This window comes from Papilio machaon, chromosome 6 (genome assembly GCF_912999745.1).
Source record: "Papilio machaon chromosome 6, ilPapMach1.1, whole genome shotgun sequence".
Classification (NCBI taxonomy): Eukaryota; Metazoa; Arthropoda; class Insecta; order Lepidoptera; family Papilionidae; genus Papilio; species Papilio machaon.
Window position 1 is genome coordinate 5,291,373 of NC_059991.1, and position 14,494 is coordinate 5,305,866.

At 31.2% G+C, this 14,494-nt stretch overlaps 2 protein-coding genes across 2 annotated transcripts in view; both read left to right on the top strand.

Moving 5' to 3' along the window:
• The window catches only part of LOC106715036, a 30,004-nt gene that overhangs the window by 2,021 nt on the left and 13,489 nt on the right, over positions 1-14,494 (top strand). Inside the window, exon 2 of the mRNA XM_014508229.2 lies at positions 4,911-4,970. Coding sequence (XP_014363715.2) covers positions 4,944-4,970 — 27 coding nt within the window. The 5' untranslated portion in view covers positions 4,911-4,943. The remainder of the gene's footprint in view (positions 1-4,910; positions 4,971-14,494) is intronic.
• On the top strand, positions 6,772-7,973 carry LOC106715037. Its single transcript, XM_014508230.2, has 2 exons — positions 6,772-6,867; positions 7,113-7,973. Exons 1-2 carry the CDS (start codon positions 6,802-6,804, stop codon positions 7,926-7,928), a joined length of 882 nt encoding a protein of 293 aa, XP_014363716.2. The 5' UTR covers positions 6,772-6,801; the 3' UTR covers positions 7,929-7,973.

The following is a 14,494-nucleotide window of genomic DNA, read 5'->3' on the forward strand; positions in this document are numbered from 1 at the left end:
CAGAAGAATAAAAATTCAAATATCGAACAAGCAAAGAACGAGGTTGCGTCAAAACTAATTTTATCTTTCCACCTTGACAGTTGTAAAATCATAGAGACATCAACATAATTTCTCACTTTGTTAAGATACATCTATTATATCTTTGCTCATAACTTTGTTACCTATGTGGTAACAAAATCAGGATTATAAATTTTGAAAAAGATGCTTTTGAAATAATAATATAAAAATCTAATTTTTTTAATATGGCATTCCGCACAATGTTTTTATTAAGAAAAAATATATTACAGATTAATAACTTCATGAGTTAATGGTTATAAAATAAAATTGTCAGTTACGTTCGTTTATTAATATTTTTTTCCCAAATGCAAAAAGAAGGAAAAAGCAAATAATAAAATAGAACATTTATTTAATTAACCGTGGGTTTCTAAGACCAAAATCTACGTTTAAAACATATTATTATCTTTATTTTGTCAAAGATAATGAGGATGCAGGGAGAAGAGCAGGACAGTTTTATATAGAGAATTTGGTCAACCCCTCGGTTAGTATTATTTATAAGTTTTATTTATACAATTCCAATAAGCTTTTATGTAAAAGACAAATCATCAAAAGATTATCTGATTTTGTACAAACGATATCTATATCGCCAAATGACCGTTTTACTGGATACTTTTTTGCACAGCGATATAATTAAATTGGTCATCACGGATATTCTTTGGGATATTATTAAAACGGTCGTAGATATATCTTTTATACTTTATTTGATATTAACCAGTAGAATGCGTTTAAGTTGATCACCAGGGATATCATTGAGCTGCCGCTTTTATAAGGTCAACATCCCATTTCATTTTCTCGTCTTGAATTTTTACGATTGTTTTTTACGTTGCAAGTACATTTATTTGGGCATTATTTATTTCCCAATACCTTGATCTCAAAACATTATATCTATTTATGAATTTTTATTTAAAAATAAATATAATAACATGGGCAAAGAAATCTTAAATGTAAAGAGGAACAAAGTAATGCAAAGATTAGAGAATAGAAGTCGGACAGATTTTAGCATTTAAAAATTATTATCGATTAATAAGAAAAGCAGCTATATTTTATTTAATTTACAAGTAGAAATTATATAAAATGAACATGATCGCGTGCCAACTATCAGCCACGCCACTGAGCACGCCACCCGCTAGCCGCTTCATGTCCGTTCGGAAGTTAACTTTTTCACTGATTCATTGTCTAACACATGAGGTAACAGGTAATTGCAAACCTCTTTATAGTAAGATTCAATACGAACGGATGTTTAAAATAAATCAAGCAATATCCGGTGTAAAAAATGTTCATGGACATGAGATCAGATGCAAAGGAAAAAAACATACAAAATACCATCTTACTAATATTATAAATACGAAAGTTTAGACGGACGGACATCCGTCTAGACTAGATGGATGGATAGATGTTTGTTTCGAGGTATCTCAAGAACGGCTGAACGGATCTTGATGAAATTTGGCACAGATGTAGAACATTCTAATGTCTGGAAGATTAATATGCCACTAATTAAGTTTTTTTTAATTCCGCGCGGACAGAGTCACTGACAGCAGCTAATGCAAATATAATTCACAATGATATTGACAAATGAAATTAAAATAAAAATGTAACAAATGAAAACAGTATTGTTAACAGGTTAACATAACTTTTGCAATAAATGTCTTGGTTGTATTTTTACCGGCCTTCAGTCTGCGAATAAGTTTACCATTTTATATGCAAACTTTACTTGTAGTATGAAAATTGTAACATTGAAAATGAATAAATTATGATGCTGATTCTCAATAGTAAAAGTTCAACGGAACCATTATATTTAATAGGCAAAACGAGATCATTGTATTATTAGAGCTCGGTCAACGTCCGCTACACTTCCGAAATAAGCACGTACACAATCGATTTTACATAATTATTCAATTCCAAACAATTTTCCACGTTCAACCTTAATAGTAAAATCACCAAATAAATGAACTCATTAACATATATATTTGTATACGCGAACATTTGGATGTATTTATCAGTGATTTATGATACATTTAATTTTATGAATCACGTCAACTTATATTTGGTATATTATTTATAGCGATGACGATGTATTCGGAGGAATGTTCATAATATTATGACGGGCTAGGGAACACAGTCTCACAAGAAAATGTTTCTAGATTGATAAATGTTGTTTTTAGATATGTTTACATTAGCAGTCTTTAGAAGTAAAGTTCATAAAAAAATCTCCCATTTTATTATGTTATCTTGTACATATAAATTTTAAACAGATCTACAAGAGCATCTTCTGTAAGTAAACCATTTCCAGTTACAAAATCAATAACAGTTAATTGTTAAATATCTGATAATATCAAGGTTACTTATTCAGATCATACAAGCAACTTGCTACGAGTAGGTGGACGACACAATGTGATTTACATATTAAGGGCCGTCAGGAATGTGAGATGTTATCTCTTTCTTTAGCTCTGTACATTCAAAGTAAGTCTTTGTTAATTGTAATTGTTGCCATAAAACATATCTGTGTGTAAGCATGTATACTTTTTATGAGTCAATTTTTTAACTTCGGTATATATATAATCTTAATATAAAATATATTAAATTAGGGGAGATAGAATTAAAAAAAAAAATAGTGTATGTCAAGTGTTTGTACAAGTTTGTCGACAGTGGAAACCAACTGTTAGTTTATTGACATAATTACGATATTGAGCGATATTAGTCTTGTAGTATACTTATGAAACCGCAGCCGCCACCGCACGATCGCCTTACCATCCGCGTTTCTTACATTCATTACAAACATGATCGAAATGCTTTTTACGATGCAATGTAATTGCAATGACGTTTGCCATCTTAACAACACTTTCACTTTAAGTGTTAAATGTTATTTAATTTTATTGTAAAATAACATACACTAATTTGAAATCGAAAGTAAACAGAGATTATAAGAAGGATAGTTCATAAACTTATAAAATAATGATCTAAAAACTACTACATTGACTGACACGCAGTGCGTTATCCCAAAGTGTAATCTATTTCTGTTCCAAAATTCATCTAGACCTATTCAGCCGTTCTGGAGTTACGTGGTAACATACATACATACATGCATCTATTTTAATAACGTAGTTGTATATAATCGTATTATTACGCTGTAATTTGTAAGTTCTATGCACACAGTTACATTTTATAAAGCATACAGTTAAATTGAAAACAATTACAACAAACTCGTTCGTTACTTCCTAGAACGTTAAGAAATTCTTTCTCAAGAGCCAGCCAGTGGTTTAGTTCCAAATAGCATGCATACCAGAAAGGGTAATGCAACGAGTTACATTATCATTTGGACCTCACATTTCAATAACAGTTGTCAGTCGTGGCCGAGCAAATGTTGCGTCCTGCTCCAACGCCGCAAGTAATTGATATGCAAGACGCATTAATATTTTCACTATCGTTCAATGTCCCATTGTTTGCGACACTTTCTATAAATAAACATTGCCAATTTTTTGCATGAATATCTAAGTTACATAAAAACAACAATCAAGTCGATTTTGTTGTATTTAAGTTATATAAAATTAGCTGTCACCCGTGAATCTGTTGGGGCTGAATTAAGAAAAAAACCTAATTAGTAGCCTAAGTGTTTTTGTCTATATTCTATATCCATGGCAAATCAATAAGATAAATGCAGCCGTTCTGGAGATACCTTCTGACAAATATCCATCCATCCATAAACACTCGCATTTATAATATTAGAAAGATAAGTACTGAACATCTTAGAGTAGAATCAAAAAGAGATTCAATTTTGAACAAGGCTCTTTTCTATAGTATAAATAATTACACTAACCGTGATTTTCTGAAGCGAAAATATCCGTTTAAAACATATTGTATATCACTGTTTTGTCAAAAATAATGACAGGGATAGCGATATGTTTTATACAGAGATATTGGTCTCAAAATCCAACGGTAAGTTATATTTGTGTTATAGTACATTTTTACTATGATAAAGACCTTTAAGCGAAGCTATAAGCCACTCACTACTATGTGCTACACCTACCTATAACCTTGTCGAAACTAGAGCACCGTGCTTACATTACTACTCTACTAGTATATTACAACACTTCATGCACAATTTTCGCCATCTTCCGAAGAGCCAACTATCACATTAGTGTAAAATTTACTCAAACACTGCTTTTATTACTAGCAACCTTCATTTGTTCCACTGGTAAGCTAAACAGAAGACAAGGACACAACGCAGTTCATGGCCTTTGTTTCACAATATCAGGTCACCAGATTCGCTTATAAGAATTCGATGGCATTTGCAGTTTGCCGAATATACTAAGGTTTTTTATCTTTGCTGTTCAGGGCTTAAACAAAATGTTGAGCACAAACAAAAACAGCTGCTTAAAAAGAACAAGTAACATTATAAAGTACCTAATTTATTAAGATATTTCAAGATTATTAATTAATATTTATCTAAGAATTAATGTTTTAAACATTAAAAGATATTTCAAAGATTAATTTTTTATCAGCCATTCTTTAAAGAGTCGTAAACTTAAGATCAGTTTTTTTTAATTTCTAGCCATGACCTTTCCGCTAAGATGCTTGTATTGTCTTGAAAAAATAAAGTAAAAACATCAAAATGTCGTAAAACACAGTACGAACTGTTGTTTATCGCATTTCTATTACAATTCGCTTGTAGAAAAACATTGATCTTGCATACTCTAGATACCAAATAGGATGCAAAATTATTCATAGAACTCTGCAATTTTTTTAAATCTTACGCAATTTTATTTATGTTTCTTTATTAAATAATGTTTTAGGGGAAATAATTAGGTAAATATATATTTATTTATACGTATAATAAAGCAAGATTATGATTGCAGGGCCACCTGAAGATCTCATTTCTGTGATGAACAATGCTTAAACAAGAACTTCTCCTGTTGGTAAGTGAAAAAAAATATATATTTCATAAATAAAACAAAAGAAACACTTACAGTAGTAACCTTATTAAAAAAAAAAACTTGTGAGCCGTCATGGGACGCCTGCCAGATGTGAAACATCGTGTGTGTACAAGTAATATGCATAAAATATTAAATATTATAATTAAATAAATAATAATGATAATGATAAAATAATGATAAAAAATGACAAAATGATGATAAAATAATGATAATAATAATAATAATAATGTATACCTCAGTATAACGTGGCGACCCGTCGCCACGGCAATCGTTGCCACGCCAACGATTCGGTTTACAAGTGATCCTATAGATGTTTCACATCAAAATAGGTCTACACGACTAAAATTCAGTTTAATGCCAGACTTTTAACTTACGAATAGAATTGTTTCAAGCAATCAAAGTCACGTCATCTCCTATAATTAGTATTGATACTGTTATCCATACCGTAATTCATTTCCACTCAAGTATGTATTAACTTATATCACTGGACTAGTACCAAGCAATTACGGTCGTTCTATAAAATAAGAAGATCTAAGTCGCATTTGTAACATTTTCTACGGTCACTAATTCGTACATTTTGTAAAAAAAAACATTTGTTGAATTTCATACAGGCAAGCGTGATTTGGAAAAAATACTAAAAATTTCATCACAATAAATGCGTTATTTTTAATCTGTTTCTATTTTTATAACAGAGTTTCATAAAATTAAAAGATCTATATACTTTTCGGATGATCTTAATGTTTAATTAAATTGTAGCAATTAAATCATTTTTAATCAACTCGCTTAAAATGATTTTGTATTACTAATGTTTTATTCAATGATCACGAGCTCTATCAACACAAATAGTTTTAATAATTGATTTTTTTGACATCGGCGGTAAGCTATTCTCGTAAATTACCATGTATATGCCTGTCTATAGACACATCGACGATGGTTTTTACATTTTAAATGTCATCCTATAGACGAAGGCTTTGGAAATTAACCAAGTAAATCTTATTGTTGAAAGAACTTACACGACCAAAAACCTGTATTATACAACATAACTAAATGTATATAAATTTTATATACTAGTATAACACTTCTGTTTATCGCAACTTTATGATTATAATGAGAGTATTTCTCTTATAAGTAGTCTAGCTGTCGACCGGGATTTCGTCTGCGCGGAATTAAAAAAAAAAACTTAATGTGTAGCCTATATGTTCTTGCAGACTATGTTTTATATCTATACCAAATTTCATTAATATCCATTAAGCCTTTCTGGAGATACCTTCAAACTAACATCATTATCCATCCATTCATCCATCCATATAAATTTTTTAAATTTTTTCTGTCATAAGAACCTTCTCCTGACAATAACAAACACAACAAAAAAAAAGTGAAATCGGTTCACGCGTCATGGCGTGACCAATAGGGATTCATTTATCGTTTATGTTCATAACTGCACCGAATATAAAATTGTGTTATAGTTTATCCAAATACAGCTGAAACTAGATAAGCAAGACTGTCCGGTCCTGACGACGACCTCCATAAGCGAGGAACACGGATTTGAGAGTAACCTCTATAAGCGAGAAAAATATCGCAGTCCCTTGGACTCTCGCTTATCAAGGGTCAACTATATTAAAAGTCTATTCAGCAGTCCGTCATTACCTCAACCTGGTTAAAGCGAAAGTAATTCGCTATCGTAATTTAATCTCTATTTGATTCCTCATCATACGATAGTCAATTGAGCGAACAATGGTTGAGTATTTTATTGCATATTATTTCCGTCTTTGATATTAAAAATTTATTTGGCTTATAATGTAATATCGAAGACATGAATTTCAATTTGATATATGAAGTCACTTTTGCGTTTGTTATAATAATGAACAAAGCTCTTGCGGTAAGAACGATTAAACATCTACTTTTTATTATTAAAAAAATGATTAATTACCTTATTGTTCGACTTTTATTAGTAAATTAGTTTTGTAATACTAAAATGAACAGCCGTGTTAATAAAGGGAAGCACTGAGTGTAGTGCAGGTTTCCACACAATTTAATTACGTAGTCATAACAAGCGTGTAAAAGGTAGATATAAAAAATTATATCAGGACAAATGCAATACCTTCTAGTCTTCTTCTCTTTCAGGCGTACAATAAAGACGTTGTCTGTGTAATAGATATAGGAGAAAAGCCTGTGTGCAGAACATTCATTAAATCGAGTCGACGCACTAACGTTACTATAAATAACGGTCCCGTCTACGACCCGTACATACCCAGGACAAATCCAGAATATTACATTTGCCCCGAATTCGATTGTACAAAAGTTACACTTCGCTCTATTACAGAAGTTACGTCACCAAAATTAAATCTAAAATGTTGTTTTTCCGAAAAGACATACGACTGCGAAAGGATTCGTTACAATCATCTTAAAAATGTGGACAAGTTATTATTCTTATCAGAGGCGATACCAGATAGAATATACTTCATGGTGGATTGTTTTATATATTCGGATGGCGGACGAATTTGTAATAGAAATGATGGCTTCAACTCTCATGCGATTTTAGTCGATTTGTCGACTGTTGCGAGACGGAACGAAGAGAATATACTTTCACAGGACGAATTTCTATGCGAGGAAGATGTTGGTAATGAAATTTTGTGTGATCTCAATGTTTACGTGCCATACGCGGACGGTCTCGAGCGTAAAGAGTTCACAAAAAATAATAATAACGTTCTTCTCAAAACTGGTAGAGATCTACTGGTAATGAAATATGAGTGCAGAGGTTTGTGGTGTGGATTTGCAGCAAGTACAAGAACTAGAAGAACTTTTATGAGAAGAGAAAGATACGAGCCACCCGGAGGCCACGTGTATCGCTGTTTTTATGCCAAAGGACAACAAGTTTGTAAACGGCTGCCGTTAGAAGGAAGACACGCGTACAAAGAACGTGGATGGCGGAGCCAGTGACGTAACAAAATGTATTTCCAAACTCGATACAAATTAATAAGATATAACAACATGAGCGTCTTTTATTTTCACTCAAATTTTACTATTGGTTTTAATTTTACTAGGTCTAGGTTGCTATGTTATTTGGAACACATTTTTTCAAGGCGCGTTTGCTGTGGAGAACCTCTCTAAGTAAATAGTTATCGAGCTTTTTAAAAGATGTGGTTTCATTCGTATTAAATACCACTATTAAACTCTTCGAATTAAAAAAATCTAAGTTTATAATTTTATATTAGGTCGTTTGGAAAGTCATTTCGTTTTTTCTCGACTTGGGATTCGTGTATTTTCGACGAAGATGCACCACGTCCTGGAAGGTCGGTTGGAGCTGATAAAGGCTTTATTAAATATAGAAATAAACATAGAAAATGGAAATAAAAACGAAATGATTTTCCGAACAACACAATAGTAATTATTAAAACAATGTTGACATACATTGTAAATTAGAATCCTTATAAAGATAGTTAAATTTAGTATTGACGTTGTATAAAAATATGTTATTGTTCTTCAATAGGCAATCAATGTTAAACTTTTGTGAGCCGAACAATGAAACCAATATGGCAGGAATGTCGTAAGCGCGTTGTATTTGTATTTTAACTATACTGCACTTGGACCGAGCGATGTATGAAGCGACAACGTGCAAACTTAATGCTAAGGGAATAATTGAACTTACTTAATTTAACTGAACTTAAAACAAATTTAAATTTCTGTAACAGTTCATACTTTGACTAAAAAAATCAACTGTATTTATATTATTCTGAGCCAAAGGCAAGGGATTAGTTCTACATTACTTAATTAGTTCAAATTGGCTTTCTTACAAAACAGCACATTTAAAATAAGAACTATATTAAACTAGCTTTTACCCGCGACTCCGTCCGCGCGGAATAAAAAATAGAAAACGGGATAAAAATTATCCTATGTCCGTTTCCTGGTTCTAAGCTACCTGCTCACCAATTTTCAGTCAAATCGATTCAGCCGTTCTTGAGTTATAAATAGTGTAACTAACACGACTTTCTTTTATAAATATAGATGTATTAATAATTATCACGTAAATGAGAAAAATAAATAACCGTTCAATTATAAGGCAATTCAAAAAAATTATTATCATAAAGTAATCGTTATAAGACTTATTAAATCTTTTAAAATCCACTGAATGGATATTAAACAAAATAAATCAAATACCTATGAATCCGTTTAATTGGCCATAAAGCAAATCTAAGACTGTGTATACATGAAATAATAAAATTAAAGCAAATACCTGCAGTATACCGTACACACTTATATGTTTACACGCTACAAGCCCATGTACATTCGCCCTGAGAGTGAAAGTGGACAGTCCCATTCTCGGTACACACTACACATGCGACCGGACTTATATTTATTACGCAACTATTTCGAAATATTCCGCACTCAATGAGATCAGGAAAGATTGTGATCTTAATTTAAAATCCCTATAACACATGTCGTAATAGTGACTCAGTTTAAAGCTTCCTGTTATGATTCAATTGTTATTTATTGGATTATTGAGGTGTATAATTTTTATTTTCCCGACTTAAGGAAACCGGTGTACGTTAATTATGGTCAAGTTATACATTCGTTTTATGTAATCGCTATTATGTCATCTAGTTGCAAAGGGTAAAAATATTTCCTCAAACATCCACATATTCTTTAAAATCTATACTTATAATGAGGTAGATACAGAAACAAAACATCCGTGATAAGATGAAATGACAAATGAAAACTGAGTGTCAAGAGAACGGAGAAATGTTCGTGAAATACTAGAATGAAATAGTTACTATTTAAACTGTTTTTTTTAACGGGTATAAGAAAAACTTAACTACAGATGTTTAATTAGAAATGAATCGGTTCGACTTTAAATCGATAATGGAAAACAAAATTAAACATATCCTCGGTATAGTGAAAGGCTAAGTTGTTTGTTTTCTGAACATGTGACTAATTACAATTTTATCTTTATTTTAACAATATTTTTTGTGAATAATTCATAAGGCTAAAAAATCAAGACTCAGATTAGCTAATTTACGAAATTTTTATGTGCCCACATCCTGCATAGGATTCAATTTATAGCCTAATGGGAAACGTTTAAAATTTTTACAAATTGTATTGGTATGAGATCATCGCTTGTTTCGTTTAATTGTCGAAAGAAAAAAACGAATATTGATATCACTATCGTCATACTTAGCTTGATAAAAAAAAAGAAATTCACAGGTGAAATGTCAAACGTTCGCCCACTCCTCCGAACAACAAGTTACAAGATGTGCTAACAATAAAAAAAATATTTTTGTTCGTTATTTTTATTCAGGTTTTCTCTAACTTTACATATAAAAATATTGAGAACAAATGACAAACTATTTAATGCATTCTAACAACCACGTAACTCACACCTCACGTAACCGTAACCCAGGGGGCTAGGCAGAGACGACGGACTTCCGGTTGACTCGGTCGTGACACCCTTCTCTCGCTTCTTCTAAATTCATGCTCGTACGCATACATATGTACATCAGTTTCTTGTCCCACGGTTAGGGATTCTGAGACCAAAACTTCTGTATAAAAATATCGTCATCTTTGAAAAAACAAAGATAACAATATGTTTTAAACGGAGACTTTGATCTCAGAAACCCACGGTAAAGACCGCTTTTCAGTTCAATGTTTTATCAATCTCCATTCTCCATCATATTTCAAATTTTAATAAATGTTTTATTTGTGAGAGAATAAAGATTAGACGAAATGATTACCTGCAATCTAGTATTATTGAGCTGTAAACTATAAATTTGACAAAAAATGTACTTAAACATTTTAGTCCAAATAGTAAGAAATAATATGCATAGTGTTATTAAACCTGTTACATTTAAATGTATCCGGTTAATATTAGAAACGACGCATGTTGAAAGCATTTTTGTAAAACTTCACAACGGGATACAAAGTCAAGGAAAACTCAAAACTTGATTAACAATGTTCGTATCTAAGCCAGCTGTCGAAACCTCGTATGTCGTTATCAAAATAAATTAGACGCTTTTATGGAATCATGACAGTTGCATGCTCGTTTTCGACGGTTGCCGTCGTAATTGGTGCTACTGGCCGTGACCACTTTTTTTACGAATTTCATTAATTCGTGCCCAGTTTATCTAATTTTCAAACAATTTTATATTTTTCTCATTATAAACAGATGTATTTTGACAGAGTGACTTGATGCAGTGAACACAATGTGCTAATTAAGCATACCTTACAACCTTATTGCTGCAACATAAATTTTCGGTAGAATTCGAGTTTTTATTTTCAATGTTTCGTTCAAAGAAAATCATGCATCACAGACGAAAGTAATTCCTTATTTTCCTAAGCAACATGTAAAGGGATAATTGAGTCTTACTTACTTGTTATTTATTATTTTTATTAAAGATAAATAAAATATAATAATACACGCGCTTTATAAAATGGAATAAGTAATGACTCTCAATCGCTGAAGACTATGTACTTACACTTACAATGCTAAACATTTAATTTGCCCTCGTTTTAACCTGACCACGCCAATAAAAATACCATTGTAATTCATTGACGTAAACATGCACATAATGAAAGAACAGGAAACACAAGTGGACACGGGCGCACCTACGATTTGACCGACTTTTGCCAATCACTTGGCGTAACCACGTAACAAAATAAATCACAGAACCAAAGATGAAAATGTGATGATAAATATTACGAGCATAAAGCTGTATTGACTAACATTTTTTAATCCATCAATCGGTAAGACGATCATAAATGTCACGTGATACATACTTGGCTGGAATATTTTCATACCTACTATATCTTACGGATAAGGTCGAATCTTTCACACACGCGAAGACCTATACAAACATATTAATTTAAATTACAATTCCTAATCTTATTCAGTATGCAGGAATCCTAACACATCAATTATTACTATAAAATATTATAATTTATAGGGCTGTTCAATTTTAAAACCTATCATTTTCGGGATCCTCAAAATATAAATTAAAATGCCAAGAAATACATATAGTAACATCTCAATACTATTAATACCAAGCTGTAAACATCTTTTCTACTATATAAATGTACATATATATTAGGGTGGCCCAAAAAAATAAAATTTTTGTTTTTTTCGATTCTCGTGTAAAAATATGTGAGTTTACTATGTTTTAAGAACCTCCACCAAAGGACAGGTTAAAAAAAATCTTAAAAGGTCGCTCAGAATTTTTGAAAAATTCCAAAATTGCCGAAAATCAGATTTTTTTTTGTTTTAATTTTTTTTTCTCGTCATGTCATCTTTTTAAGTGTAAAATAATATAAAGATTCTGAAAATTTGACGTCAAAATTTTATTTTCTAAAGGTCGCTCCGAATTTTTATAAATTTCTCTTATATGAAGATATAAAGTATTTACCTTGGATTTAATTTTGGAATTTTTCAAAAATTCTGAGCGACCTTTTAAGATTTTTTTTTAACCTGTCCTTTGTTGGAGATTCTTAAAACATAGTAAACTCACATATTTTCAAACGAGAATCGAAAAAAACAAAAATTTTATTTTTTTGGGCCACCCTAATATATATAGACTAGTTGAAGTGTAAAATTCAGAAAAATAGTGTATTAGATAATAACTTGTTCAAAATCAGTACTATTACCAAGTTTTTCTTGAAAATTAAACGGCCAATGTTCTACTGAACAAATGATGCAATAATTTGTTATTCAAAGGAGCAGCAGTCAAACATAGTGGGTCACAAGAAAACGCACTAGGCTCTAGCAAAAATCGTACCGCGAGAAATCCTTCCGTCTAGTCATTGCACTGAACGTGCTGAACAATAGCCTGGCAACCACCTTGTATAGGAAAACCACATATTACACTTTGTCCGGACCAACACTACTGCATTGTGAAAATTATAATAAAATATCAATATCTACTTAATAATACCGAAATTAAATAAATTGTCAAATACGTGAATAGAAAAAATATTTAAAACAACCAATCAAAATATCAACCTATCTGCATATTATGTAGTTTTGGTAATAGACTGAAAAGATGCGATAATGATAAATAGAAATGTATGTATAAAGTTTGAAATAAGCAGTACAATATCATCATCGTCATAGTTAACGACACAAGGATAAAAATAGTTTAAAATTTGGTTACAAGTTGACTAAAATCTTTGGTATGATAACATTGCTTATTCGACAGAAGTTACTATGTTTTTTATCCTATTTATATAATATGTTTGTGGTACCCTTACAGCAGCAACTGTCGCCAAGCTCAGAAGTCCGTAGAAATGCATATATAGCGAACACAATGCGCATGCTTAAGAAACACCACAGCCGGCATAATAATGTTGCACGTTATTTAGTTCGTAGATAACCAAGTAAATGTAATCTAATTAAGTAATATTTAAAATGGTTTACGATAAATAATATATCAATTATAAACATTTTTTTTGGTTTTATGTTTGCAATTTTTGTGACCTTGTGACTTTTTATTTGTTAAAATACTTATAAGTTATCCATTCATCTCGTTAATCTTTACAAGTTCACAAACAGCCTCTGACAAAAAGGTCAATGTTATAGCCACAAAGTGACACAAAGTTTTGCATGAATAGCTCAAGCAGAGAAGTACAACGACCTTATAGAAGGTTAATCTTTTAAAAAATAGTAAAATATGATTATTTCGATGAGCTAACACTAAACTATAAGATTCAATAAATCAGAAAATAAATTAATAAATAGAAATAGCTCGTGTAAACGATGTATTAAATTTGAAAATGTTTGTCATTAAACAGTATCAATAACATAAACTAAAAGTTATAATGATTCATAGCCTTGCAGAAATTATCAGTACTCAAATAAAATGTGGGAAGGTATAAATGAGGACATGGCGCTAGTGGGCGAATGTACAACGTACATTTTGGGTTGTTAACTAATTTTTATTACTGAGATTAAAAGAAGTTATCATCATCAATATCACCACAAGCATGATGATGACGATTGATTATGATGAAATCATAATAATTACTGAGTCATGATTAAGGACTGGATACTATGGTATTTACTGCATGGAACACGACAAAGAATGAATGTGTAGATAGTTTCTGAGCAAGTCCATGTTTACGTAATGCACGACCATTCCACACAGGGCTGCACATTATTTTAATATTCATCAATATATTAATTATGTAATCTGTGCGCATAAAACAGTTTACACGACGCAAAAACCGTGTCGTATCAACCCACCAGTCACATTGAAAATGTCTCAATACTATTATATAAGTTTTTACAATCCAAATAAAAGACTATAATAAATCATCTTACAAAAGTTTTAGTAATAATCCATTGAAATGATAAAGTCTTTGGAATTTCATTTGTAACTTAACTTCCAGAGGTAAGTCGAGACTTATCGAAAACAGAACGCGCTATTTTCAGAATTTACTTTCAAAAACAACTAAAAGGACTAAAGGAAGAGACTAAAAAGGGAAATAATAGGAACAATAAACTCATCTAAAACAAAATGGGT